This window comes from Vombatus ursinus, unplaced genomic scaffold, assembly GCF_900497805.2.
Source record: "Vombatus ursinus unplaced genomic scaffold, bare-nosed wombat genome assembly UNPS02014818.1, whole genome shotgun sequence".
Lineage (NCBI taxonomy): Eukaryota > Metazoa > Chordata > Mammalia > Diprotodontia > Vombatidae > Vombatus > Vombatus ursinus.
Genome location: NW_020954596.1, coordinates 18,313,585 through 18,339,249, shown reverse-complemented (window position 1 = coordinate 18,339,249; position 25,665 = coordinate 18,313,585). Strand labels below are relative to the sequence as shown.

Below are 25,665 nucleotides of genomic sequence, written 5' to 3'. Positions count from 1 at the left end.
GGGTGGGAAGAGAGACTAGGGGAAGTACTATCCCTAGCAACATCAAGCAATATCTGTTTCTTATTATTAAAGATTATTATTCTAACACAGCCATGAAGACTTTAATAATGACTATGATAATGTGAAAAAAAATCAACGCTGAGAAGCAACAAGTCTCTGGTCAAATATAATAGTCAATGTTAATATCATACTACCAAAGTTAAAGGGCCCATCTTTTCACTTATCAAAGAAATGAATGCTTTGGGGGAATGTTATTTTGTAAGGAGGATTTGTTTGGGTGCTCCTTGGGAGTGTCTGTTGTGTCAAAAACAAAATACATCAATAAATAAATAAATGATGATTGAGGAAAAAAATAAACTATAGTACTTTCAGGAAAAAGGTGGCCAGATTCATGATTCTCAAGCATGGTTCATGAACCACTCAGTGAGGGTGCCCTGGTTAGTCAAGTTCCTTGCAAATTTAAGGTTTATGACATAACTAAATTCTTTAACAGTATGTATTGAGTCCCTACTACGTACACAGTATATTTATATCCCAATCTAGTCTTTTGTTTCTCATAGAAATGAGTAAATTGTTCCCCAGATCATCTCACTGGGGTCCCAACCAATGCAGCACCAAGGCAATTCACTAATTCTTGTTAATTCTTAGTGAAAAGACAATTCGTTAATTCTTATTGGAAAGGACAAGAAGATGGGACAGGTGTTTTGTGGGGTCTTCTGAACCCTCACAGGATGTGTATTTACATATATTTATAGGATAAGCTATAAAAGAGAAACATTTTGAGAACCACTGGAGATGAAAACCTCTAAGCCTATGTAACTGATTGACCTAATTGCTGATTCTTGGGAGGTAGCATCAGGGTGAAGTCAAAATTTTACAAGTTATCACCACTGACAAGGATTCTAATCCTTAAATAGAAAGTGGAATGAGAATGTGCATACTAATATGATTAATACCATCTTCAATCTCAGTAGAACTTTCTTATTGTGATTTTTAGCAATGATAAATGATGATAAATATTTCGTTAATACAGCCAGTAGCTAATTTTAAACATGATTATTGGATAGATCAGAAAACTGGCAAAATAACAACTTTTGAAATGTACAGTTAAACCAAGCTATTTTTAAAAGCATGGCTTTTACCTTCATTGAATTGAAAAACCTTAGATAAGAATATTTTAAGGAAGAAGCCAATTAAAAACATAAAGGATATAATTTAAAATTTCAGATAAAATGAGTTTAAATTCACAACCACTCTAACATTAACTGAAGTCCTACATATAAGAGCAAACATCGTTTTGTTTTCATTTCCTTCCTATCCCATTGGAACCAATTACTTTTGGGCACCACCTCAGTTGGTAAGAAGTAGCACTGAGCTCATTAAGAGGTTCAGGCACCCAGAATGAACTGAACAACAGATAAGAAACTTGATCATCCTCCCATAGTGGCTTCCCCTTGTTTTCTTTTACTACCTATTACTATGACACTTTTACTCCAATTGGGAAACTTTCTTTAGAGTTGAAACTAGAGCTGGCTTTTTGAATCAGTAAGAAAAGGAACAAAGGAAAAAGATGGAATGTTTCTTGCCCTTGGAATGAAAATACATTGGCTGCTAATATCATGAACCCAATTTAGACACATAAGGCACTTCAAAACGAAGCAAAAACTATGGCTGGCAACTAAGCCAGACCTAAAGTTTTTAATAACATGTATCTTGTAAAGCTCATTCTGTCAAATAATTGGGGATCTTTTAATTTCTAATAATAACAAGATGCCATCTAAATGTCTGAAATATTAAAAAAAACAAACATGTTACATTTACTTTTGAAACTTAATAATGTCACATGGAAAGTTACATGTCTCCATAATTTTGTTTCTCTACATACACAATTTTAAAAGAAAAGTATCTTTCTCTTCATGACTAAGAATGATTCATTTTTATTACCGTTTGAGAGTCAAGGCAACCAAATAAGAGTTTATTGTGTAATACACATTACACATGGACAACAGGCAGCTGGGAAACAAACGAGAGGAAGGCCAAGAGACAGTGAGCAGGCGAGGGAATAGGCAGCAGATGACGTGGCGGCAGGAGAAAGAATGAGGGAGATGCAATCTAAAAAACACTTTAAGTGACTAACATAATGAACGCAGCTCCTGAGCAACAAGATTTAGACGTCCAGTTTCTGAACCTGAATTCTGTCACTATCTGTTCTTCAGCAAGATACTATTCTGTATATATTTTATTCACAAGCCATTAACACCTGCTGTCTCTCAAAGGGACAGTGTAAACGCATAAACAACTCACATTATTGCTTTTTAAAGTTTACAAAGTATTTTCCTCACAACCCTCCTATAAGGTTAGGTAGAACAATTATTATTACAAAGCATTTGAGAATACTTCTTAGAGAAGCAATGTAAGAAATTTAAGGAATGGTCTTCCTTAATCCTGGTCACTACTTTCACTGCCTGAGGGACAGGTTTACAACTTTTAAATGGGAGAATAAATAGGAGCTCAAGAAAGTAATTTAAAAACAATTTCAATCTTGGTTTAGATTATTATATAATAATCTTGAGTAAATTTTATATATCAGAAGAAGAGAATGTTCCTAAAGTCAGTGAATTTGTTTTCGAACAGGTATTAATAGCTCTAAAAGCAACATCAGTTATTGTCCGGTAATATTTTTGCAATGTGCTTATAAAACCAAGCAAAAATTGAAAAAGGACATTAAGGAAATACAAATTACTAATTTGAAAAACAATCTCTTTTCAGAATTTTAATTTTTGCAGTTATTATCAGTTATCCTAGGGAGCAAAGGGAATAACTTCCCAAATGGCACAAGTGAGTGTGTTAAATGTTAGAATAAGACCACCAACTGGTGAGATGGCACCCAAACTTCCAAGGTCAGGTAATAATAAATGGCAATAAATCACAAGATTAATTAAGAAAGCTGCTTGCACATGTGTCTACATATATATTCATGTGTGTATACGTGTGTAGACATAATTACATTATACATAATGCAAGACAGATACTACACATATGCATGTGTGTAGATATACCTTCTGATGAAACATCACTTGTGCGTACACACATACACATGCATATTACATGTACATGAGTGTGTGTATGTATGTATACTCACAGACAGACATGAACGGTGTCTCATCAAAAGCAACACCCATTAAATCAGAGGAGACTCTCTCACTACCACACACCCAACAAAAGAAGTGGTCTTTGCATTAAACAAATCTGAAAATCATCACTCTACTGGCACCTCCTTTCAGGATTAAAAAATAATAGGACAAATTTTCCATATGTGTAAATTAAGAGATTCCAATATCCCTTCTATAATGTTCTATTATTTTATAATTCTTCCATAATATTCTGTTATTTTATAATTCATGCAAAGTAAACATCAAATTCTACGTTATGAGATGCAAAATATCACATAAAGTAAAATATGCCTGATGACAGAAAGCAGCTCTGTATTATATACATATACAGCTTTAATTCTGTCCCATTTGCTTCTGTTGGTTAGTAAATGGTGCTAATGAGACACAGTACAAAGTAAGATCCAGCATATCTGTGAAAGCTGCAAACACTGTCACAATGCAGTGCCCAAGGGGGGCGGAGGTGGGAATGGGGAACAAAAAGAAGCAGGTGGTTCACTGGTCATAACATCGACAGACTTAGATGTGTAGCTTCACTTTATAATTTTCTTGACTCTAAGCCTTACTACCTTTCTATCTCTCCTTGATCCACACAACTCCACCAAACCCTTTTCTCTCTTTCTGCCTAATAGTTTCTGAAGTCTGTGTCCAGATAAATGAATAATTTGATCATATCTTAGTAAGAACAACAAAGCCCTGTAATTAAGAATAAAGATTTATGAATAAAGCTTCTTATTCCTGTGTTCCATACATTTGTATAATGATGATAAATAATACCTTGATCTTACACTTGTATCATAGTACTTCAGAGTTTCTAAAGTGCTTTTATATAACATTATTTTTGTTTATGAAAAAAACTTTGTGAGGCAAAGTGAAGCAGATATTATTGCCACCATTTTAAAGATGAGAGAATTTAAAGCTCACAGAGGTTAGGAGATTTCCCTCAAGTCACAGTACTAGTTAAGAGGCATAATAATAAGGTATAGAACTCAGTTTTCCTGATTCCAAGTGCTCTTCCTTCTACATCACATCTTCTTAGAATCACAGGAATTAGAGCTACAAAGGACTTCAGAGATCACTTAGTCTAACCCTCTAATTTTCTAGTTGAGGAAACTGAGAAATAGTGGAGGAAAGTAATCTTCCCAAGGTCAAATAGCAAGTAAGCAGCAGAACAAGGATTCAAAGGCAAGACCACACTACATTGTGATGTCTTTTCTTCAGCTCAAGAGACTGAAAATTATCAGGATACTTTTTTTTTTAATTAATACCTCGATTTTCTTCAGTGGTAGATTTTTCTTCAGACTCTTCTGAAGAATTCTGTGAAGCTTTCTCAGATGAAGAAGATTCTGTAGATTTACTACTCTGGTCAGGTTCAAGCCTGGATCTGTAAATACAAAATAATATTGTTAGTGTTATTATTTATATAATTGGATTTCCTTTAAAGCTATAGAGAATATGATTAAATACCAAAATAAATAATCCCATTTTAACCACAAAAGTAGATACAACTTGACCTTTTTTAGAATTACTATACTGTTACCATATATATCAAGTATTCATATGGATCTTCCTTCCTTCTACCAATGATGACTGCCATCCCATTAGAATCAATCCTACCTATAGTTTTGCGTGTACTTTTTTCTAGACCTTAAAGGAACAGAAGAGTGTATTTATTTCGGAAACTACATATGTGATAAATGATTCTCTCTTACAAATGGATGTAGGCACAGTAGTTACTTCTAGTGCTGTGCCTTAAGAAGTTCTGCATCTGAGATCCAAGTGTTCTGCTCATGAGTGTTAGTGTTTTTTTTGGTCAAGGCAGCCATTTTTCAGCATGGCTCTTATCTTGTAGCATATTGATATTAGTCCTCCCTTTCCCTTCTTTCAGTTCCTAGGATTAAGAGGAAATTAAGGTATGGAATTTTCAACAAGGACTGTTGAAAAACAAAAAGTCTTCCCCTCTTACCAAAACCATTATGATCCTGTCACAAAAGCACCATGAGTATACCAAATTTGTAGAAGGAGAAGTCAGACTCTACATAATGCAACTTTATAGACAGGACAAGTTTTATTACGACAATTGGTAAAACTATAAAATGGCAAAGCAAACATTAAATTTCCAAATGTACAAAAAGAAAGTATATATAAACACTATATGATATTTTCATTTGATACAGAAGAAAGTTCTAAAATAAGATTACCTAAATATTGTTAAAATATTAAACCTGTGTGCTAACAAGCACATACTTGATGCCTACTAAAATTCGGTAAAGGAAATCCGCTGTAAGATTAATTGACTTTTAAATAAATGTGTCTTTTATTGTTTGTAATCTTTTGATCCCAGAGTATGCTAATGTACCAGATTTCAATTAAAAATGCATAAAAAGCCTGCAATGCAGACTTTTGAAAAAAAAAAACAAAAAACTTTGTCTAAGTAATAAAAACAGATTCTAATTATCACATAAAGAGCCTACTGAAATCCCTGGGGAAATTACAGATCAACTAGTTGAGGGTCTTTCTTAAAAGTAATTTTAAAAAGTCATCTGAAAGATCAGTTTATTTTAACCAATTTAACTAAAGTCTGTCTATCACAGATGCAATCAAGAGTCTCCACCTGGCCTACATCTGTTTACTATTTCCCACACTTGGACTTCCATTTTAAATTTTTATCAAAAAGAAAGGCAAGGGGGTGGGGAGGGGAAAACTGGTCAGAAGGAGAAGTAGGGAAAGAAAAACATACACAATTTCAAAAAAGGCTTTTCAGGTTTGAAATAAATTCAAGACTCAAGGATAGGTCTCCTATTTTAATTGAAGTGAGCACTGCTTTAGGTTCAGTGCACATAATGTGGACGTATTTATTTAAAAGTAAATTTCAGATAGAGGCATTTACTCTGAGCACAGGTACAATGCATTTGAGTAATAAATAATTCATGTTTAATTTATACTGCCTTGATGAAATCATGTTCATCCATTTGTACCAACAAACATTTATTCAACATCAACTAGGAACATCAGATACAGAGATATCACACACAAATTCCTACATCAAAGGAGTTAACTATCCAGTTGGAGAGAGAAGAACCATGCATAAATTACAAATAATAATAAAATTGCATATATTAAGTGTTAAGTAAATGAGTTGGGCAGGTAATATGTTACAGAAATCTAATTTTAAAGAAAATATAGTATAGATAATTCTTGGTGATTTATCCGATAGAAGCTGGAGAGTAACCCATACTTATTTAAAATGAGCTATGGAATGATTTTTTTTTTCCCTACATGAATGTGAATTTAGAAATCAGATTTAATCAAAATAATGAAGCCACCCTGAAATCTAATTTTGGTGATAGGAAATTGTTCAATCTTTCCATCCTGCTCCTGCGCTCAAATAGGAGGATAACAGAATGATTAATTTAGAGCTAGAAGGGACCTGAGAGGTCATCTAGTTCAAACCCCCTCATTTTCTAAACAGGGAGATTAAAGTCAAGAGGGAGCAAGTGACTTTCCCCAGATCAACACAGGGTAAATAAGTGGAATGTGTAAATCCAGGGACTCTGGCTCCAAACCCAACATTCTTCTTACTTGATCTCTTCTGGTTCCTATGAAAGAAAACCACTTTATTTAAGGGGGAATAAATAGACTTCTGGTGAACTCAGTGACCATTAGACAAAATGTGCCCAAAGCTGCTTGAAAATAAACTAAATAGCAGCATCTGAATGCAATTTCAATTTGTTTCAAATTATGTACTAGCTTAAATATTTTTGTTGTTCTGTTTAGTTGTTTTTCAGTCTTGTCTGACTCTTCATGACTCCTTTTTGAGGTTTTTTTGGCAAAGTGGTTGGCTATTTCCTTTAGTAAGTGTCTGAAACTGGATTTGAACTAAGGTCTTCCTGACTCCAGGCCCAGTGCTCTATCCATTGCACCACTTTGCTGCCCCTGCTTAAATATTAGGGTTCAAAATATTGCACTGACCCAAAATTATACATATACTCTAAGACTAATTGTCCAGCTAAATATATGTCCTTACACTTTATACATAATGTAATATATTGATTTGTATCATCTGAGATACTCTTTTCTGCTGGTGGCTGCTGTACACAAAGTGCTAATGGGTCCTAAACTCATTTGTATCCTCCTAGTACAGAGAGCTGAGCTCTTTAGTAATTGCTAGAGGCAGTTGAGGTACTTTTGTTTGATCTTTTCTAGAGTCTATGTGGAAGAACTGAATAGCTTTCACTCCACTATCCTGACCGTAAGTGCTGCTTAGTGAACCTTAAACAACTATATTAATCTCAGTCATTGTTGTAACAATCTCACTGTAGACTACTGTTAAATATTTTGGTTAACATTTTAAGACACTACTCAGTGTTGCTCTTCCACTGGGAAGAAAAAGCATTGTTTTTAATTGAGGGGACAACCTGATTATTTTAAATTCTTATATCATTCATAAAAAGAAATCTCTAATCTCTAGTGATAGCACTTTCTTCCTTATCCAGAAATTCTGCACAATAAGAGCTTTAAAACTGGTGATACTTCTTGAGAAAAATGCCAAATGGTAAAAACCACATACATACAATTTGTGTTTTTATATATATACACACAGGTGTACATATTCATGTACATATTGATGTATGTATATGTACATGTATTTAAACACACATAAAAACATGTATTTCTATCTAAAGCAATATAGCATTCTTCCAGTCGCCCAGATTCCTCACCTGGCACTACCATCAATTCTTCACTCTCCCTCATTGCACATATCCAATCAGTTGCCAAACCTTGACGTTTGTGCTTCTACAACTCGTCTCCAATTTGGCCTCTTCTCTTCACTCACAAAGCTAGAAGCTTAGGCAGGACCTCCCCACCTTTGGCCTAGAATACCAACAGGTCCTCCTAACTGAGATCTCCCTGTCTCATCTCTCCCCACTCCAATTCACTGTTCACACAGCTGCCAAAGCCAGTTTACTTAAGTTCCGGTGTGATCATGTCACTCCTTTATTCAATAAACTCCAGGGACTCCCTATTGATTCTAGGAGCAAACAGAAACTTCTCTACTTAGGAGGTATCTTTCCAGTCTCATTATACATTACTCCATCTCCTGCACTCTGCAATCCGGCCAAACTGGCCTTCTCTCTGCTCCTCACAAATAACTCTCCACCTGCCATCTCTGCTACTTTGCACTGGCTAAGCTGCATGCCTAGAACACACTCTCTCCTTTTCTCCATCTCATAATATCCTTCCTTCCTCCAACACACAACTCAAATATCTTCTGTATGATGCTTCTCTAGAATCCAACTGCTCATGGCCCTCAATACTATGTTGTATTTATTTTTTTATATTAGCTCCATATATCCTGATATACATATATATATATACACACATATATATATGTATATATATATATATATATACTTCTCACTTTCCCATCATAATGTATATTCCTTAAGGGTAGGGACTGTTTCATTCTATTTGCATCCTTGTTAGCTTGCACAGTGCTGGGCACATATTACGCTCTTAATAAATGTTTGTTGACTGACCAATTTTTCTAAGATAGCACAATGCCTCTTAATGGTCACTCATATCAAGGTTATGTGGTTTTTCCAAGTCTTGACACTTATGACACTTGACACTTTTATGCTTAAATGATCATAAGCAGGTCATTTCATCTCTGAGTCTTAAATTCTTCATTTTAAAAACAGGATTTATCATCCTCTCACTATCTCATTAGGTTCTTTTGGAAAACATACTTCTATAAACCATAAATTGTGATTATTATCACCACTTCTAACCTGGCTCAAGTCATTTAGTCAATAAATATTTTAGGCACCTATTATGTGCCAGGTCCCATGATAAGCACGAGGGATACAAAAAAACTGGTAAAAGACATTCCCTATCCTCAAGGAGCTCCCAATCTAATGGGGGAGACAAGGGATCAGACTACTTTTCCACTATCTCAGCAGCCCATTCACACAGATGCCTCCATTCCTTTAGCCTTCTCCTCTGATTGGTGAGTTCCTTGGAAGAACCTGCATTTGAGGAAATACCCATGCTAGCCCCATTCAATTTCTGACTCAACTCAGTCTCCAATTCTTCAGATTATTTTTATACCTTTCCCAAACTCTCTCTGCTCCCTCCCCTTTTATGTTCCCTTTTAAAGTGTTGACTCCTTTCATTGGACTGTAAGCCTCTTGAGGGCAAGGACTGTCTTTCTTTCTTTCTTGTATTTGTATTCCCAGCCCTGAGCTCAGTGCCAGACAATAGTAAGTACTTAATAAATGCTTTACCTAATTTTATCTAATAATCACTTTAGGAAAATATCACAATAAAGAAAATTTATTTTAAAACAACAATTCAGTTACATGTTTTCTGGAAATATAACTTGGAACGTTTCTAAACTCAGTTCTAAACTATAATCTAAAATATAATCAGTGTAGAGAGACTTCGTGTTCTTAGTGCCAAGAATATATGTGCCTGACTAATTCTCAAAAAATTTATGTATTGCTCTCACATTTTTGCAATTAAGAAATTACAGTCATAATTATAAAGAAATGCCTGTTTCTAATAGAAGGAATACTTACAATCTTTTTTTATCCACCACGCGTTTAACCCGGATAGCTCTCTGCTCAGAATAAATTTTACATACTCCTGTTAACAAAAGTTCAAACAAGTTCAATTTTAAAATTATGTTTTCTAGTCAAAATTATCCATAAAATATTTTAAATAAAAGTTATATTTTTTCAAGTAATTGGTAAATGTTATATTTTATTTTTATGAGAAACTAAATTAAATACTTTTTAAATAATCTTCAATGAAATCCAAGACTGCACTTCTGTGTTCCTTTACTTGCTGGGAATGTACCTCCTTGTGTGCTGTAATGAAAAAGGACAATACTTTATTACTTTGTGCTTAATTATGTGAAAGGAAACATTATTCAGTTTCTTCTACAGCAGCTTATTTGAATAAAGCATTTAAAATTTATAACCATGAAGGAAGCTTGTATAAAGTGACATATTACATTTTCATAAGTATAAGATTTATTAGGCTTTATAACAGCTAAAGATTAAAAAAGAACAGAAACTATGGTCAAAGAATTTAAGTTTGATCATCACTTTTAGATAATATTCTGCACAATGGTGAAATATATCCTGACCCCATTTGTATGAATATCATCAGTCTATAAAGCTGGATGATAAGTATGTGAATCTCTGGGAATCTTTGATTACAATGCTGTGGATTTTCTTCCAATCTCTGAAGATTATATCTCATGTACACTTTAGTAGAGGGCCTTTATGGGTTGCTATGGCTGGGAAAAATTATTACTTGTAGAAAATCTTCCAGTGATGAGTCTTTCCAAATTTGGCTAGGCTAGATCTTGGCTGAAAGACATTCACAGATCTGTAGGCATATGTTTTCTAGCTTTGTAGGGCATACTAGAACTCAAGATGTGTAAACATAGTTTTCAAGAGCCTAGACTCAAAGTTATATCATAATGAGGAACAGACGTAGGACTTTAGGAGACTAAAATTGTGTTGGGCTTTTTTTTTTTTAATCACTATTCAGTTAGTCAAAAAGCATTTATGAGGCATCTACTACGTGCTAGGCACCATGCAAAGCACTGGGGATACAAAGAAAGGCAAAGGATAATCCCTGAAACTCAAGGAGCTCACAGTCTAATGGAGGAGGCAACATGCAAACAATTACATACAAACAAGCTACAGACAGGATAAAATGTAGATAATCAACTGAAGGAAGGCAGCAGCATTAAGGGGAGATGGGAAAGGCTCCTCACAGAAAGTAGGATTTTAACTAAGACTTGAGAGAGACTGAGGATTTGGGTGACTGGGAGGATGTTGGTGTCCTTGACAGCAATAAAGAAGATTGGAAGAGGGGAGGCTTTGGAGGGGAAAGGTGAGTTCAATTTCTTTTATTATTCCTTTATTTTTGCCATCCTTTAACATCGGATGTTTTCTGGATCTATACAAATTTTTTCCATCCTTGTTGGATGGAACCCAGTCTTATTCTCCCTAAACTCACTGTTGTAAACACTGGCTATATGATCGTTTGGTAAATAATTATATGCTATCATACTATTCCCTAATCGTGTCAAATTTGAGGTTAAATTCCTCAGAGATAGGCTGAATTCAAAAAAAGTCTTATGTATGTATACGTAACAGCACTCACAAAGAGTAGGTCCTGAATAAAACTTTGTTGAATTACAGAATCATAAATCCTAGGACCATGGATTTAGAACTGGAAAGGCCCTTGGAAGCCACTGAGTGCTCATCATTTTAGAGATGAGGAAACACAGGCCCAGAGAGATGGCCATGTCCAGGGTCACACAACTAGTAAATGTTTCAGGTGGGATTCAAATGCAAGTCTTCTTGGTTCAGAGTTCAATGCCCTACCCACTAATCCCACCCGTCCTTAGATCCTCCAGAACCTTGCCCCACTGCACATTTCATCTCTCAGCTTCAATCTCTTCCACTCTATTAGCTCTTTCCTTACACTCTACAAAGTTAGGTCTCTCTTCTCCTATTCTCCTCTGTACCAAAAAGCCTTTTTTTGACCTTGTTATCACTCTTTGTTTCTCCTTGCTTTCACAGCTAAACATCCAGAAAAAGGAATGCCCTCACATCCTTTGTCTTCATCAACAACATCAACCACAAATGAGGAAGACTTCTTCTCCAGAGCCCTTCCTCACATTCTCTTCTTTTCCAGTGATACTTATACAGACCATATACTGACTTAGAAAACCAAATGCTAACATTATCTATGTTCTATTGTATTTTTATTTATTTTGTTTCAAGTTTCCCAATTACATTTTAATCTGGTTTGGCTTCTCTCAGTTTTGCAGCCAGCAAAGCGTCTGATACCTCAGCTTTAGGAAACTAAACTATAAACTGCAGAGAAGAGACCAACCTACATTTGCAGAAGCAGTTTCTTCACCTGGGAGTTACCTATACCAAGGAAATCACAGGTCAGGTCCAGTCCCTGGCCTTATATACTTCCACACACCTACACATACCTCTGTTCTCTGCCCCTCCCCCCACAAAATTTACTTTCTTTAGAGATCATTTAATTTGCTGTATGTGTATACTGAGTGACTAGTATGATACCTTTCGCATAAGTACTTAATAAATGCTTGTGATTGATTCCACATATTCCTCATCACTCCTTCTAATATCTCTCTTCTAATTCTTGAAGACTGATATTTTTTGTCCTCTTTCAACAACAAATATCAATAAGTATTATTAAGCATCTAGTATGTGCCTATGATCAGGAAGATCTGAGTTCAAATCAGACACTTCCTAGTGATGTGACTTTGGGCAAGTCATTAAAGCTCTGTTTGCCTTAATCCACTGGAGAAGGAAATGGCAAACCACTCCAGTATCTTTGCCCAGAAAACCCTATGGACATCATGGTCCACAGGGTCATGAAGAGTTGGACATGACTGAATAATATACCAACAACATATGCCAGGCACAGTGCTAAGCATGGGAGATACAAAGAAAGCCAAAAGAAAGACCTTGCCCTCAAGGAGCTCACAGTCTAATGATGGAGACAACATGTAACAAATATGTACAAAGAAGACGTATATAGCAAAAATTAGAGATGATCAACAGAGGGGAAATTAGCATTAAGGGATTAAGGGAAAGGTTTTTTTTAATAGAAGGTGGGATTTTATCTGAGCAAATTTTAAAAGACTGAAGAAAATGTGACTCTCATTCTTAAGGAGAGTTAGCAGCTACCTCCCTACCCTTATTCAGAATTACAGGTTAAGTCAAGACCTTTCAGAATCTGGTTCAAACTTACTTTTTCAGTCTATCTTACACTCTTCCCCATCAAGCATTCTTGTAATTTCAGGGAAACTAAGCCACTCTCATTTCCTCCTCTTCTCACCCACCTCAATGACTCCAAGTAGAATGGACCTGCTTTGAAATTTCTCCTTCTCAAATTCTTTCTCTTCTTTCTTTGCCACCCCAATTAAGAAAGTAATTACTCTCCCTCATTCTAAAAAAAAAAAGATTCCTGAAAGTTTGGGTTAGATTAGGTGACTTGGAAGTCACTTTCAACTATCCATATTTATTATCACAGCACTCTGGATCTTACCTTTGTACTTATATTCAAATATGAATTCTAGTTATTTGTAATTATATTTTACCTCTCCAAATTGATTAGAAGGTGCTTAAGGACAAGAACTATATTTTACTTTATCTTTGTTTCCAAGTCTAAAACAGCATAGACACTTAACAAATTTTTAAAAATTCAATGTACCTCCTTACTCCCATATACTTTTTTCAAGGATTAAAAAGTAACCAAACTGCTACTATAACATCTTGTGTTACAACACTGAACAGAAAACTTAGATAAGAAACCCAAAGTAGTAACAAAATGTCACCAGATTTTTAACTGCTTTGATTATATAATTACTCTTTGACTACTTGGTATATAAATATTTATGTTTCTTTTAGTCATTAAAGAGGCATTATTTTTAGAATATTTTACCTTCTGTTCTTAGTTGCTGAATTGCTTCTGAACACGTCCTCATAAATATTTGGGCATCTTGATCAATCTGATCTCGTTCTGTATCAGTCATTCTCATATAATCAGACATAATGTGGCTTAAAAAAAAGTAAAAACACGAAAATGATAAATGTCAGAGAAGATGTGGGGAAATTGGAACACTAATGCATTGTTGGTGGAGTTGTGAACTGATCCAACTACTCTGGAGAGCAATTTGGAACCGTGCACACAGGGCTATAAAGCTGTACATACCCTTTGACCCAGAAATACCACTTCTAGGTCTGTATCCCAAAGAGATCATACAAATGGGAAAAGGTCCTTTATGTACAAAAATATTTATAGCAGCTCTTTTTGTGGTGGCCAAGAACTGGAAATTGAGGGGATGCCCATCAGTTGGGGAATGGCTGAACAAGTTGTGGTATGTGAATGTAATGGAATACTATTGTGCTATAAGAAATGACAAACAGGCAGACTTCAGAAAAACCTGGAAAGACTTATATGAATTGATGCTGAGTGAAATGAGCAGAACTAGGAAAACATTGTACACAGAAACAGCCACATTATGTGGTGACTAACTCTGATAGACTTATTTCTTCTTTGCAATGCAAGGATCTAAGACAACTCCAAAAGACTCAAGATAGAAAATGTTGTCCACATCTAGAAAAAGAACTACGGAGTCTGAATGCAGATCAAACCATATTATTTGCTCTCTCTCTCTCTTTTTTTTTTTGTTTCTTCTTTCTCATGGTTTCTCCCATTGGTTCTAATTCTTCTTTACAACATGACTAATGTGAAAATAGGTTTAATATAAATGTATATGTTGAGCTTATATCAATTTACATGCTGTCTGAGGGGGGAGGGAGAAGAGAGATGGGGAGAAAATTTGGAACTCAAAATCTTATGGAAGTGAATGTTGAAAACTAAAAATAAATAAATTTATTTTAAAAAAAAGTAAAAGTAACAAATGACAAGATTTAAAAAATTTTTGCAGGGGGGTAGAGTCAAGATGGTGGAGGAAAAGCAGTGACCTGCTTGAGCTCTCCCCCAAACTCCTCCAAACACCTATAAAAAATGGCTCTAAACAAATTCTAAAGCAGCAGAACCCACAAAAAGACAGAGTGAAACAAATTTCCAGCCCAAGACAGCCTGAATGGTTGATCGGAAAGGTATATCGAGCCGGGCTGGGAGAGGAGCACAGTTCGGCGTGGGCGCGCAGGCCACAGCGACCCTGGAGCAGGCCTGAGAGGACTGAATCGCGGGCAGCTGTGGTGGTTTCCAGACTTCTCAACCCACAAACGCCAAAGACAACTTAGAAGGTCAGTGGGAAAAGTCTGTGACTTCGGTGAGAGAAGAAGCTAGGTTTCAGCTGCAAGTCTTGAGTGTGCCCCTGGGGCAGCAGCTGCCTCCTGAGCTTCCAGCCCACAGACTGAGTGGAAATCGAGTGGCTGATCAGAAGGGAATTGTAGGGATCTCTTTGCCAATGCTGAGAAAGGAATCTCTTGCTCTGCCTGTGCATGGATCTGGGTTGCAGTTTTGAGGGGTGGTCCTGGGGTGAGGAAGAACGCTGGCATGGTGGAGCTTGTAGTGGCTGTGCAGAGGAAACCCTCCTCACAGTTCCAAGACCGAAAAGAGTGCTCATAGACCAGAGCACAGGCCAGGAAAGGAGTAAACCCCTCGCCCTTGATCATAGCACCTTGGAAGAACTGAAAATTTACAGGTCCCTAGAAATATCTCTGAAAACAGCTACACAAAACCCCTGAAGCTTGGGACAGTACTTTCTCCACACTGGAAACAGACTCCTACCTTAACAAAGAGTTTAAAACTCAAGTAATTGGCCGAGATCATAAGCAAGCAGCGCAAAAAGAGTCAGACTATATTATCTTACTTTGGTGACAAAGAAGATCAAAACATACAACCAGAAGAAGACAACAAAGCCAAAGATCCTACATCCAAAACTTCCAATAAAAATATGAATTGGTCCCAAGCCATGGAAGAGCTCAAAAAGGATTTTGAGAAGCAAGTAAGAGAAGTAGAGGAAAAACTGAGAGTGATGCTAAAGGAGACAGAAAAAAATACTGAAGAAAATAACACCTTAAAAAATAGCCTAACGCAAATGGCAGAAGAGGTCAAAAAAGTCAATGAGGAGAAGAATGCCCTTAAAAGCAAACTTAGCCAAATGGAAAAGGAAGTCCAAAAGTTTACTGAAGAAAATACTTCCTTAAAAATTAGAATGGAGAAATTGGAAGAGAGGGACAATTTGAGAAATCAAGGCACTATAATACTAATCAAAAGGAATGAAAAAATAGAAGAGAATGTGAAATATCTCATACTGACCTGGAAAACAGATCCAGGAGAAAGAACTTAAAAATTATTGGACTATCTGAAAGCCATGATCAAAAAAAAGACCCTAGACATCATCTTTCAAGAAATTATCAAAGAAAACTGCCCTGATATTTTAGAACCAGAGGGCAAAATAGAAATTGAAAGAATCCACCGATCACCTCCTGAAAGAGATCCCCAAAGGAAAACTCCTAGGAATGTTGCAGCCAAATTCCAGAATTCCCAGGTCAAGGAGAAGATATTGCAAGCAGCCAGAAGGAAACAATTCAAGTATTGTGGAAACACAATCAGGATAACACAAGATTTAGCAGCTTCTACAGTAAGGATCTGGAGGGCATGCGGTATGATATTCTGGAGGGCAAAGGAATTAGGACTACAACCTAGAATCACCTACCCAGCAAAACTGAGTATAATCCTTTAGGGTAAAAAATGGTCATTCAATGAAATAGAGGACTTTCAAGCATTCCTGTGGAAAAGACAAGAGCTGAATAGAAAATCTGACCTTCAAATACAAGACTCAAGTGAAACATGGAAGAGGTAAACAGGAAAGGGAAATCATAAGAGCCTTATTAAGGTTGAACTGTTTACATTTCTGCAGGAAAAGATGATATTTGTAACTCATGAGTCCTTTGTCAGTATTAGGGTAGTGGGAGGGAAAAAATTATGTTTGTATAGATAGATAGATAGATAGAGGGCACAGGGTGAGTTGAAGATGAAGGGATATCTGGAAAATAAAATTAAGGGGTAAGAGAAGATTATACTGGGAGGAGAAATGGAGAAGTGGAATGGGGTAAAATATCTCACATGAAACCGACAAGAAAAGGCTTTTACAGTGGAGGGGAAATGGGGGAAGGTGAGAGGGAATGAGTGAATCTTATTCTCAAAGGATTTGGCTTAAGGAGGGAATAACATACACAACGGGGTATGGAAATCTTTCTTATTCTACAGGAAAATAAGGGGGGAAGGGGACAAGAGATCAGGGGGCTGATAGAGGGGAGGGCAGATTGAGGGAGGGGATAATCAAAAGCAAACACTTCTGAGGAGGGACAGGGTCAAAAGAGAGAATAGAATAAATGGGGGGTAGGATGGGATGAAGGGAAATATATTTAGTTTTTCACAACAGGACTACTATGGAAGTGTTTTGCATGACTACACATCTATAACCTGTATCGAGATGCTTGCCTTTTCAATGAGGGTGGATGGGTAAGGAGGGAGAAAGGGAGAAAATTTGTAACCTAAAGTTTTAAAAACACTTGTTAAAAATAAAAAATTAAATTAAAAAAAATTTTTTTTGCAGTACATTCTTATTACCAAAACAAATATAGCTTATTTCCAAACCACTTTTTTTAAAGATAAAGATCTTCACGGAATGGAACAAACAGGGCATTAAAAGAATAAACAGGTAATGAGAGCTTCAAGGGTTCAAGAGATCCAGCAGTCCTATATTTGATAAATTTTATGAATTACAAGAAACCAGATCAAATATTCCTTTGACCATAAAAAAATATTTCAGATGTTATAGTAGGAATCTGAAGGCTATTATAGCTAAATAAGACCTCTGCTTTCTAAAATGCCTTGTTAGAGGCTCATTTTAATATGCCAATTGGAAAGGAAAAAAGTCATTGGCAATGAGAAAGAACATTGGCCTTAGGGTTTTAATGACCCGAGTGAGTTTCCGGACATTTCACTTAGTTCTTAATCTCTGATCCAGCGGACCTGTGACTTTTTACCTCTTGTTACATTCTAAATCTTTTGTGTTCACTAAACCTTCAATTCAAGGTAGGGAATGTCTAAAAGAGTTGAGAGCTTCCTCGGTACCTAAGTCTGCTTGGTCACACTGGTTCCCTCTCACCTTTTCTTCCTCTTGTTGCTACCATAGCTAGGTACACTAACCTGGCATTCTCTCTTCTCTTTCCCCTGTCTTCCCATACAACTGGAGAATTTTTTCAAGGTTTATTTACATACAAATTTAGAATTTCTAAGTAAGAATAAAACAACCAGGAGTGACTACAAAAGAAAACTATTCACTTCCCCATTCGATATTACCTAAGCTCTCTATTTTATGTTTATTAAAATTCTCCAGACCTACCTTAACCCTTGCTAAAAGCCCTGTGCCTAAAGATTTTGATACCTTTGGGTCCTACAAGAGAATGCAGTATCAACTGCCCTTAGCAAACTGCTCAACAATTTAAGCCCATCTCGGTGTTCTAAATCAAATCAATTCAGTCATTATACAAACCCAAGTTCAATCTTCCCAAACAGGAAAATTCCTAATTAGTCTATGGTTGTTTTGCCCAATCCCTAACTAGTCTGTCTTTCCAAGTCCAAAACAGCATAATCCCTCATGAATCTCTCTTTCTCAAAACCAATGGAAAAACAAGGAAATACAAAATATGTAAAGATAGGAGTTTCCACTGTTTTAAAAAGAGAATACACTCTAACCCCCAAAATATACAAAGTGAAGTTATTTGCTCACACAAGCATATTCATATAATCTCATTACCTGGGGGATAATGAAGTTATAAATAGGTTTCCGAACCTAAATGTTTATCAAAACACTGAAACAAGTAAAGTAGAAAAAATTACTAACTATAATTGTCAAAGCATCTCACATAGGTGCCCTTGTGTGCTGTAGGTATACAAAAACTATTTGCTATTTGGGTTACATTTTACTGATTTCTTCTGCAATTATTTTCAGCAGCAGAAATCAGGGCTGGAAGACAATTTCTGGGATAAGAGCCCTATGGAAATTGGAAATGGAATGATGGAAACAACAATCTGTTGAGAGGGAAGTAGGTGTACTAGAAAGACTGGATGTGGTGTCAAGGAAAACTGGTTTTGAGCTCTGGCTTTTCCATTTATTAACTCTATTATCACAGGCAAGTCACAACCTCTCTGAGCCTAAGACTGCTCATCTGAAACATGAGATTAATACTCGTACTAACTACTAGACATTGCTGTAAAAAGGATTATAGAAATGAAAGCTGTCGTAATTAGTATTCTCTGAGTAAGGGAAACAATAAAGAAGTTAAATGGAAAAGATGCCTATTTTCAGTATGACATGTGCCCCTTTAACAGAAGGCCTATAAATTACTAATCATAAAAATACTATAGTTGACTTTACCTGCACAGTACATTTCATTATTCTGCATACTATGAATTAATTGACATTCGAGGTCTGAGTGTCAATTTGACAGACTCAATTGCTAGGCTCCATTTGAGATGTAACAATACATGTCCTCTTTAACTGAAAATAATAAACTGTGTATATCCTATCAGCAATTAACAAAAACAAGATGACAGTTAATTTTTGTGAAGCTGGCACTGTTTACTTCCAGGCAAAGATAAGGAAGAGGTATATTTATTAATGTTGGAGAAATTATTTTAAATCGAAATCATTTTGAGATAAAATCAGGACATGCAGACTGCATACTATTTTGCTTTAGTGAAATATCATAACAGACAAAAAAAGAAAGAATCAGTGAAATGTAAAAACTACAGACTCCAAAGTCTGGTGGGGTGGAAAGAACAGTGAAGTGTACAGGACAAGACTGGGATACATCTAGTAGTCCTGTTTGACAGGAATGTAAAATATGCAAAAGAACATAATATAAAGCTGGAAAGGTGTATAGTTGAAACCATATTATGGAGGGACTTAAATGCCAGGCTTAGGAGTCTGAATCATCTGCGCTAGGCAGTATGAGGGTCTCTGAAGTTTGTCTGTTTGATGATACCCCTCAAAAAATGCTCAGGGGAGTTGGCTGGTACACTGACTTGAGAGAAACAGGAAGGTTGGAACAAATCCCTAAGACAGATTGCACTGTGCAAAGAGAATGGAGCCACCAATTGTCCTTGAGCACTTTGTCAGGATCTCTCTTCTTCCCTATCCCATTCTACCATATGTGACGATACAAGCAACGACTTATAATTTAGATAGCACTTTAAGGTTTGCAAAACACTTTCCTCACTAAAGTTCTTTATTTTTAGACTCTGAATTCCTTAAGGGTAGGAGCTGTGCCACTTGCCATCTTTACACCCACAATCCCTGGCACGTAGCAGACTCTTTAATGTTTGTGGGGCTGTGCTGACACAGCCTACTGCATCCCACAAAGAAGTAGGAAGGCCTGAAGACCAGCTAGGATGGTCGAAATTGGGAATCAGGGCCAGAAAAAAGGGCTTAAACTAGCACATTCAAGAACAGAAAACAACAATAATAACAACAACTAGCATGTATGTAATGCTTAAAGCTTTTGCAAAGTATTATACATAGTATCTCATTTGATCCTCACAATAACCCTGTGAAATAGGCATTGTAATTACCTTCATTTTATAGATGAGGAAAAAGAGAGTTAAACAGGGGTCCACTGATAAAAGTTTAACAACTGAGCCTTGGCTGAATTATCTGTAATATAAGAATAATAATGTAAAAGCTACCTACTTCACAGGGCTATCGTGAGAAAAATATCTTGTAAATCTTAAACACTATACAAATGAAAGCTATATTGCTTTTACTGATGTCAGTCAACAAGCATTTATTAAGAAATTACAGCAGTTTTCAAAAAAAGAAATCAATGCTATCTATAGATATATGAAAAAAATGCTCTAAATCACTATTGCTTAGAAAAATGTAAATTAAAACAACTCTGAGGCACCACTTCACACCTACCAGATTGGCTAATATGATGGAGAAGGAAAATAACAAATGTTGGAGGGGATGTGGAAAAATTGGGACACTAATGCACTCTTGATGGAGTTGTAAATTCATCCAACCATCTGAGAGAGCAATTTGGAATTATGTCCAAAGGGCAATCAAACTGTGTATACCCTTTGACCTAGCAATACCACTTTGATCTCAAAGAGATCAAAGAAAAAGGAAAAGGTCCTTTATGTACAAATATATTTATTGCAGCTCTTTCTGTGGTGGCAAAGAACTGGAAATAGAAGGGATGCCCATCAATTGGGGAAGGCTGAACAAGTTGTGGTATATGATTGTGATGGAATACCATTGTGCTATAAGAAATGACTAGCAGGATGGTTTCAGAAAATCTAGGAAGATATATATGAATTAATGCAAGATAATTCTGAAGGACTTATAATAAAAATGTTATTCACTTACTTATAAGCATTAATGTAATCTTTCCTGTGTTCCAGAAGAAAGTCTCTCAATTTCCCAATATGAGAAATCTAAAAGAAAAAAAGACACACTGTGCTTACTTAAAGTAAATTTAGAATTAATTCATCTGTCATTCTTTCCAAAATGTACAAAGAGCCACTTCTATCCACCTTCCAGACAATAAGACTATGGAGTTGATACTGTATGTGGAAAGTCAAAATATCAGGGAGTTCAGTCATTAAATTGACAAATCTGGAGAACTCTGCTTGAGGTAACACCTTTCTTTTTACCTCTCTGGCATCCAACTTTGCTGGCCTTGGTTATGGCCTCTGTCTGTTCCCTCAGATCCCACCAACTCGTCACTTCCAATCACATTATCATATGATTTAATTCAATTCAGCTCAAACTCTGCAAAAGTCACTAAATTGAGTTGCTTTCACACAGTATAAATTCATAGTACATAATGTCCTGTGGATTCTACTTTCTCATTACCTCTCACATTCATCCCTTTCCTACCATCTCAGTACCTCAGCATCACAGCCAATCTCTCAGCCTATAGTTTCTCCCTCTACAAAACATTTTTAATTCACTGTTTCAGACTACCAAGTTTTATGCAGCGATTTGGTTAACTTATTGCTTTGCTCAAAAATCTTTGGTAGCTCCTTACTGAATAATAGGCAAAGTTCAAGCTCCTTAGCCTGACATTCAAGGGCTCCCAATTACCTTTATCAATCTATTGTTTGTTGCTATATATTCTACATTCAGGCTACCCTTTATCTTCCAAACACGCTATCCTTCTCTACCAATGTTCCTTGCTAGAGCTATTCCAAATACCTGGAACGTCCACATTTGATCAGCTCAATCCCAACAATCCCTGAAAGCTCAACTAAAATGGAACCTCTTTCTATGAAGCTTTCTCTAATCCCCTTAGTCAGTAATGAGCTCAGGGAGCACTTTGTTTTCAACTCTATATTGTATATAATTAGTATTGCCACAGTTATATGAAAGCAGAGATTATTATTTTACCTAAACTCTCTTATCTTCCATATTATCTAGTATAGTGGTCTGTGTATAGTAAGGACTAAGTATGTTTGTTGAGTTGAAAGGCACAAAAGCGAAAAATGACAAAGTCCCTGCCTTCTAACAGATAGGTGAGATGTCCCCAAATAACTATAACAGGACGAAAAAGGTTACAGGAGAGGTCTGAGAGGGCTGGGAGTTTAAAGGAAAAGATCACCTCTAAATGGGGAAAGGAAGAAATCATTTACTGCTTTCAGTGGTTTTTCAGGAAGGTAACACATACACTCCCAGGTCCAGAAACCACAACACTGCTTTAAAGCAATAACTGTTCAATACATTACTTTACACACATTGTTGTCAATCTCCTGTTTAAAACATCCTTCCTTGCTGCCCATCACACGCTCTACGTTCACAGAATTAACAACCAGAAGGAGTTTTAGTTAAGCTCCTCTCCTTTAAAGCAACATTCAAATGATGCCTTTCATCAAGCCCTGATCCTTCCAGAGGGAAGTTCCTTTGGCTCCATCTGATCTCATAGATCTTCCTATGTGTGTATCCTCTTATGTATCCACTGCACCACCTACGGGTAGCTGGAGCACCACAATGCACAGAGCGTTGGACCTGGAGTCAGGAAGAGCTTAGTTCAAATCCAATTTTAGACATTTATTAGCTCTGTGATCCTGGGGAACTCAACCTCTTTTTGTTTCAGTTTTCTCATCTGTAAAACAGGGATAATAAGAGCAGTTTCCTCCAAAGGCTGTTGTGAGGATCAAAGGAGATAATATTTATAAAGTACTTAGCACAGTACCTAGCACACAGCAAGTACTATATAAATATTAGCTACCAGCAGTGGTAGTACTATTATTTTCAAGTTCTAATTAGAACTAAATTTTTCTTTGCACTAGTCATTATAATTCATACCAGGCTCTAACCCTGCAAGTCTCTTGGGACGTGATATTTTAGGAGCTGTTAGATAGTCAGTCCCCCTTCTTCTCCACACTTTCCTCAAATTCTATAAGCCTCTCTGCCTCTGATCTTTCCCAAGCTCTACTTTTGACAACCTAGCCTTCAAATTTCATCCCTCAGGTATATAAGCTGCCTACTGCTCTTCAAAACTCAGACTTCCCATTTTTCATGTTGCTTCCATGGCTGAGTCTGACTCATATAGTATGCATCCCCCAGGGTCTGTTTCGACAGCCCTCAAATGCTGGGAAAGAATAGTACTCAGGTCCTCCTGACTTCAGGGCCGGTGCTCTATCCACTGTGCCACCTAGCTGCCCCGGATTAGATAATTTCTAAAGTCACTTCCAGGGTTTAGAGTTTGTAATTCTGAGAGGACTTGAAAATCTCTTGGCAAGTAGTTTGTGGTGGCTAAGAAGTGAAAATGGAGTGGATGTCCATCAAGTGGGGAATGGCTGATCAAGCTGTGGTATATGATTGCAATGGAAGATCATTGTGCTATAAGAAATGATGAGCAAGATGATTTCAGAAAAACCTGGAAGGACTTAACGAACTGATGCAGAGAGAAGCAAGTAGAATCAGAAGAACAATTGTACACAGTAACAGCAATATTGTACAATGAACAACTGAATGACTTAGCCATTCTCAGCAATACAATGATACAAAACAATTCTGAAGGACTCATGACAAAAAATGCTATCTGCTTCCAGAGAAATAACTGACGGCGTTTGAATACAAACTGAAGCATACTATTTTTTCACTTTCATTCCTTCTTTCTTTTTCTTTTCTTTTTTTTTGGGGGGGTTCGAGTTTTCTTCCACAAAATGACTAATACGGAAATACATTTTATAAGATTACATATGTATAACCTATATCAGATTGCTTACCCTCTTAGGGAGGGGGGAGGTAAGAGAGGGAAAGATAGAATTTAGAACTAAAACTTAAAAAAAAAGTCAAAGACTGTTTTTACATGTAATTGAAAAAAATGAAATATTAAAAAAAAAATCTTGGCAAGGGAAGGATTGAGGAGCAAAAGATCTGGCCCTGTAGCACACTAAAAGCTTAATAGTATTCTACAAATATGCTGTTGACTTTTAAGTCTAGTAAAGTTTTAAAACCTCCTCCCCTAGATGATATAGGATCCTATTCTATTAGAGACTACTCCTGAGGATGGTATCAGAAACCAAGGACACAAAAACAAATTCTAATGGTCATGAGGTTGTAGAAACTAAAGTCTAATGACACATGTTCATAAAGGATTTCTTTATGTGAAATTTATTAAGACTCTCAGCACTGTCACACTTCACTAAAGAGAAAGTTATTCTTGTAACTTGATGCTAACTTCAGGAGTCTTCATAAAGAAGTCTCATTTTGTTCATCTGAAAAATTACACGTTGTGAAGTTTCATATAAAATTCAACTACTTTGATTCATACTTCATATATTGGAAAATAGCACATTTCTGTAAACTGAATTTGTTAAAAATGAGTGAAACATTCTGGAGTTCACTGAATTCCAGACAAGGTAAATGATGATAAAACTCAGCTACTGATTTAATATTATCTCCAGCATAATACACATCCATTTCCCTCAAAATTTAACATTTAGCATAACATGTAAAAAAAAAATCCAACAAGAAAAAAGACACCTGGCATCTGTGGGTTTTCTATCAGATTAATTTACACTAGAGTTTACAACAATTGACAGCAAGTCAGTACAAAGGAAAAGAACAATCACAATTTGAAATTCTCTGTACAAAAAATGTATAGAAGGATATGGATAAGAGTTGTACAAGATGAGAAGGCTTGGACTGGTTGCAGCCTGTCCACCGGAGAAAGCACCACATTGATAATCACACAAATCCATCAACATTTCATTATAAAGAGCTATTTGGGAATTCAGTCAAATAAAATCTTACTAAATTAGGTATAATCTTAACTTTTTAACACACTGAGTCTACTTCTAACTTGAAGAATAAAGCAAACTGCTCGTTTTCAATGGCGTCATATTTTGCATGATTAAATTATCACTATTAAAACTGTTAAATCCTAATGTGCCTGTAGCTTCTACCTTTTAGGTTTATCATGTGATGGATAAAAATACACTTCTTCATATTCAATAGTCATGGATAAGATAATAATGACACAAAGGTCCATAAGGAGTTGTGTGAAGAACATACAACTCAAGCTCATAACAGAGCAGAAGTTTGACAACTGATAAGGCAATTTAAAAACAAAAATTTAGAGGTTCCCAAACTGTTTGTGAAAAAGAGCTACTTTTCAAGTCACTAAAGCTTTATGATCACTCAAGTTACTATCAATGATCTCCCAGGAGATGAAGAAGAGATGGGGAGGGCAGAAGTTGGCAAATGACAATAAATGACCCAACCAAGATAGGGAAGGGGGTGATGCTACCAGTGTTGTTAATCTGTCTGATGGGAATCTCTCAACGGGAAAGGATCACAGTAACAACTTAGAGATCTCTACCAGGTAAAGTTTTAAAACCTCCTCCCCTAGATGATATAGGATCCTATTCT

General features: G+C 36.2%; 1 protein-coding gene across 2 annotated transcripts in view; it reads right to left on the bottom strand.

Annotated features, from left to right (window-relative positions):
* Positions 1–25,665, bottom strand: part of STX18 (syntaxin 18) — a 135,497-nt gene that overhangs the window by 28,769 nt on the left and 81,063 nt on the right. The window contains exons 2-6 of one of the 2 annotated variants that reach the window (XM_027836249.1): positions 21,154–21,221; positions 13,680–13,795; positions 9,965–10,042; positions 9,752–9,818; positions 4,439–4,554 (exon numbers count right to left, since the gene is read on the bottom strand). In XM_027836249.1, coding sequence (XP_027692050.1) covers positions 4,439–4,554; positions 9,752–9,818; positions 9,965–10,042; positions 13,680–13,795; positions 21,154–21,221 — 445 coding nt within the window. The remainder of the gene's footprint in view (positions 1–4,438; positions 4,555–9,751; positions 9,819–9,964; positions 10,043–13,679; positions 13,796–21,153; positions 21,222–25,665) is intronic. The other variant, XM_027836250.1, reaches the window with a different exon arrangement.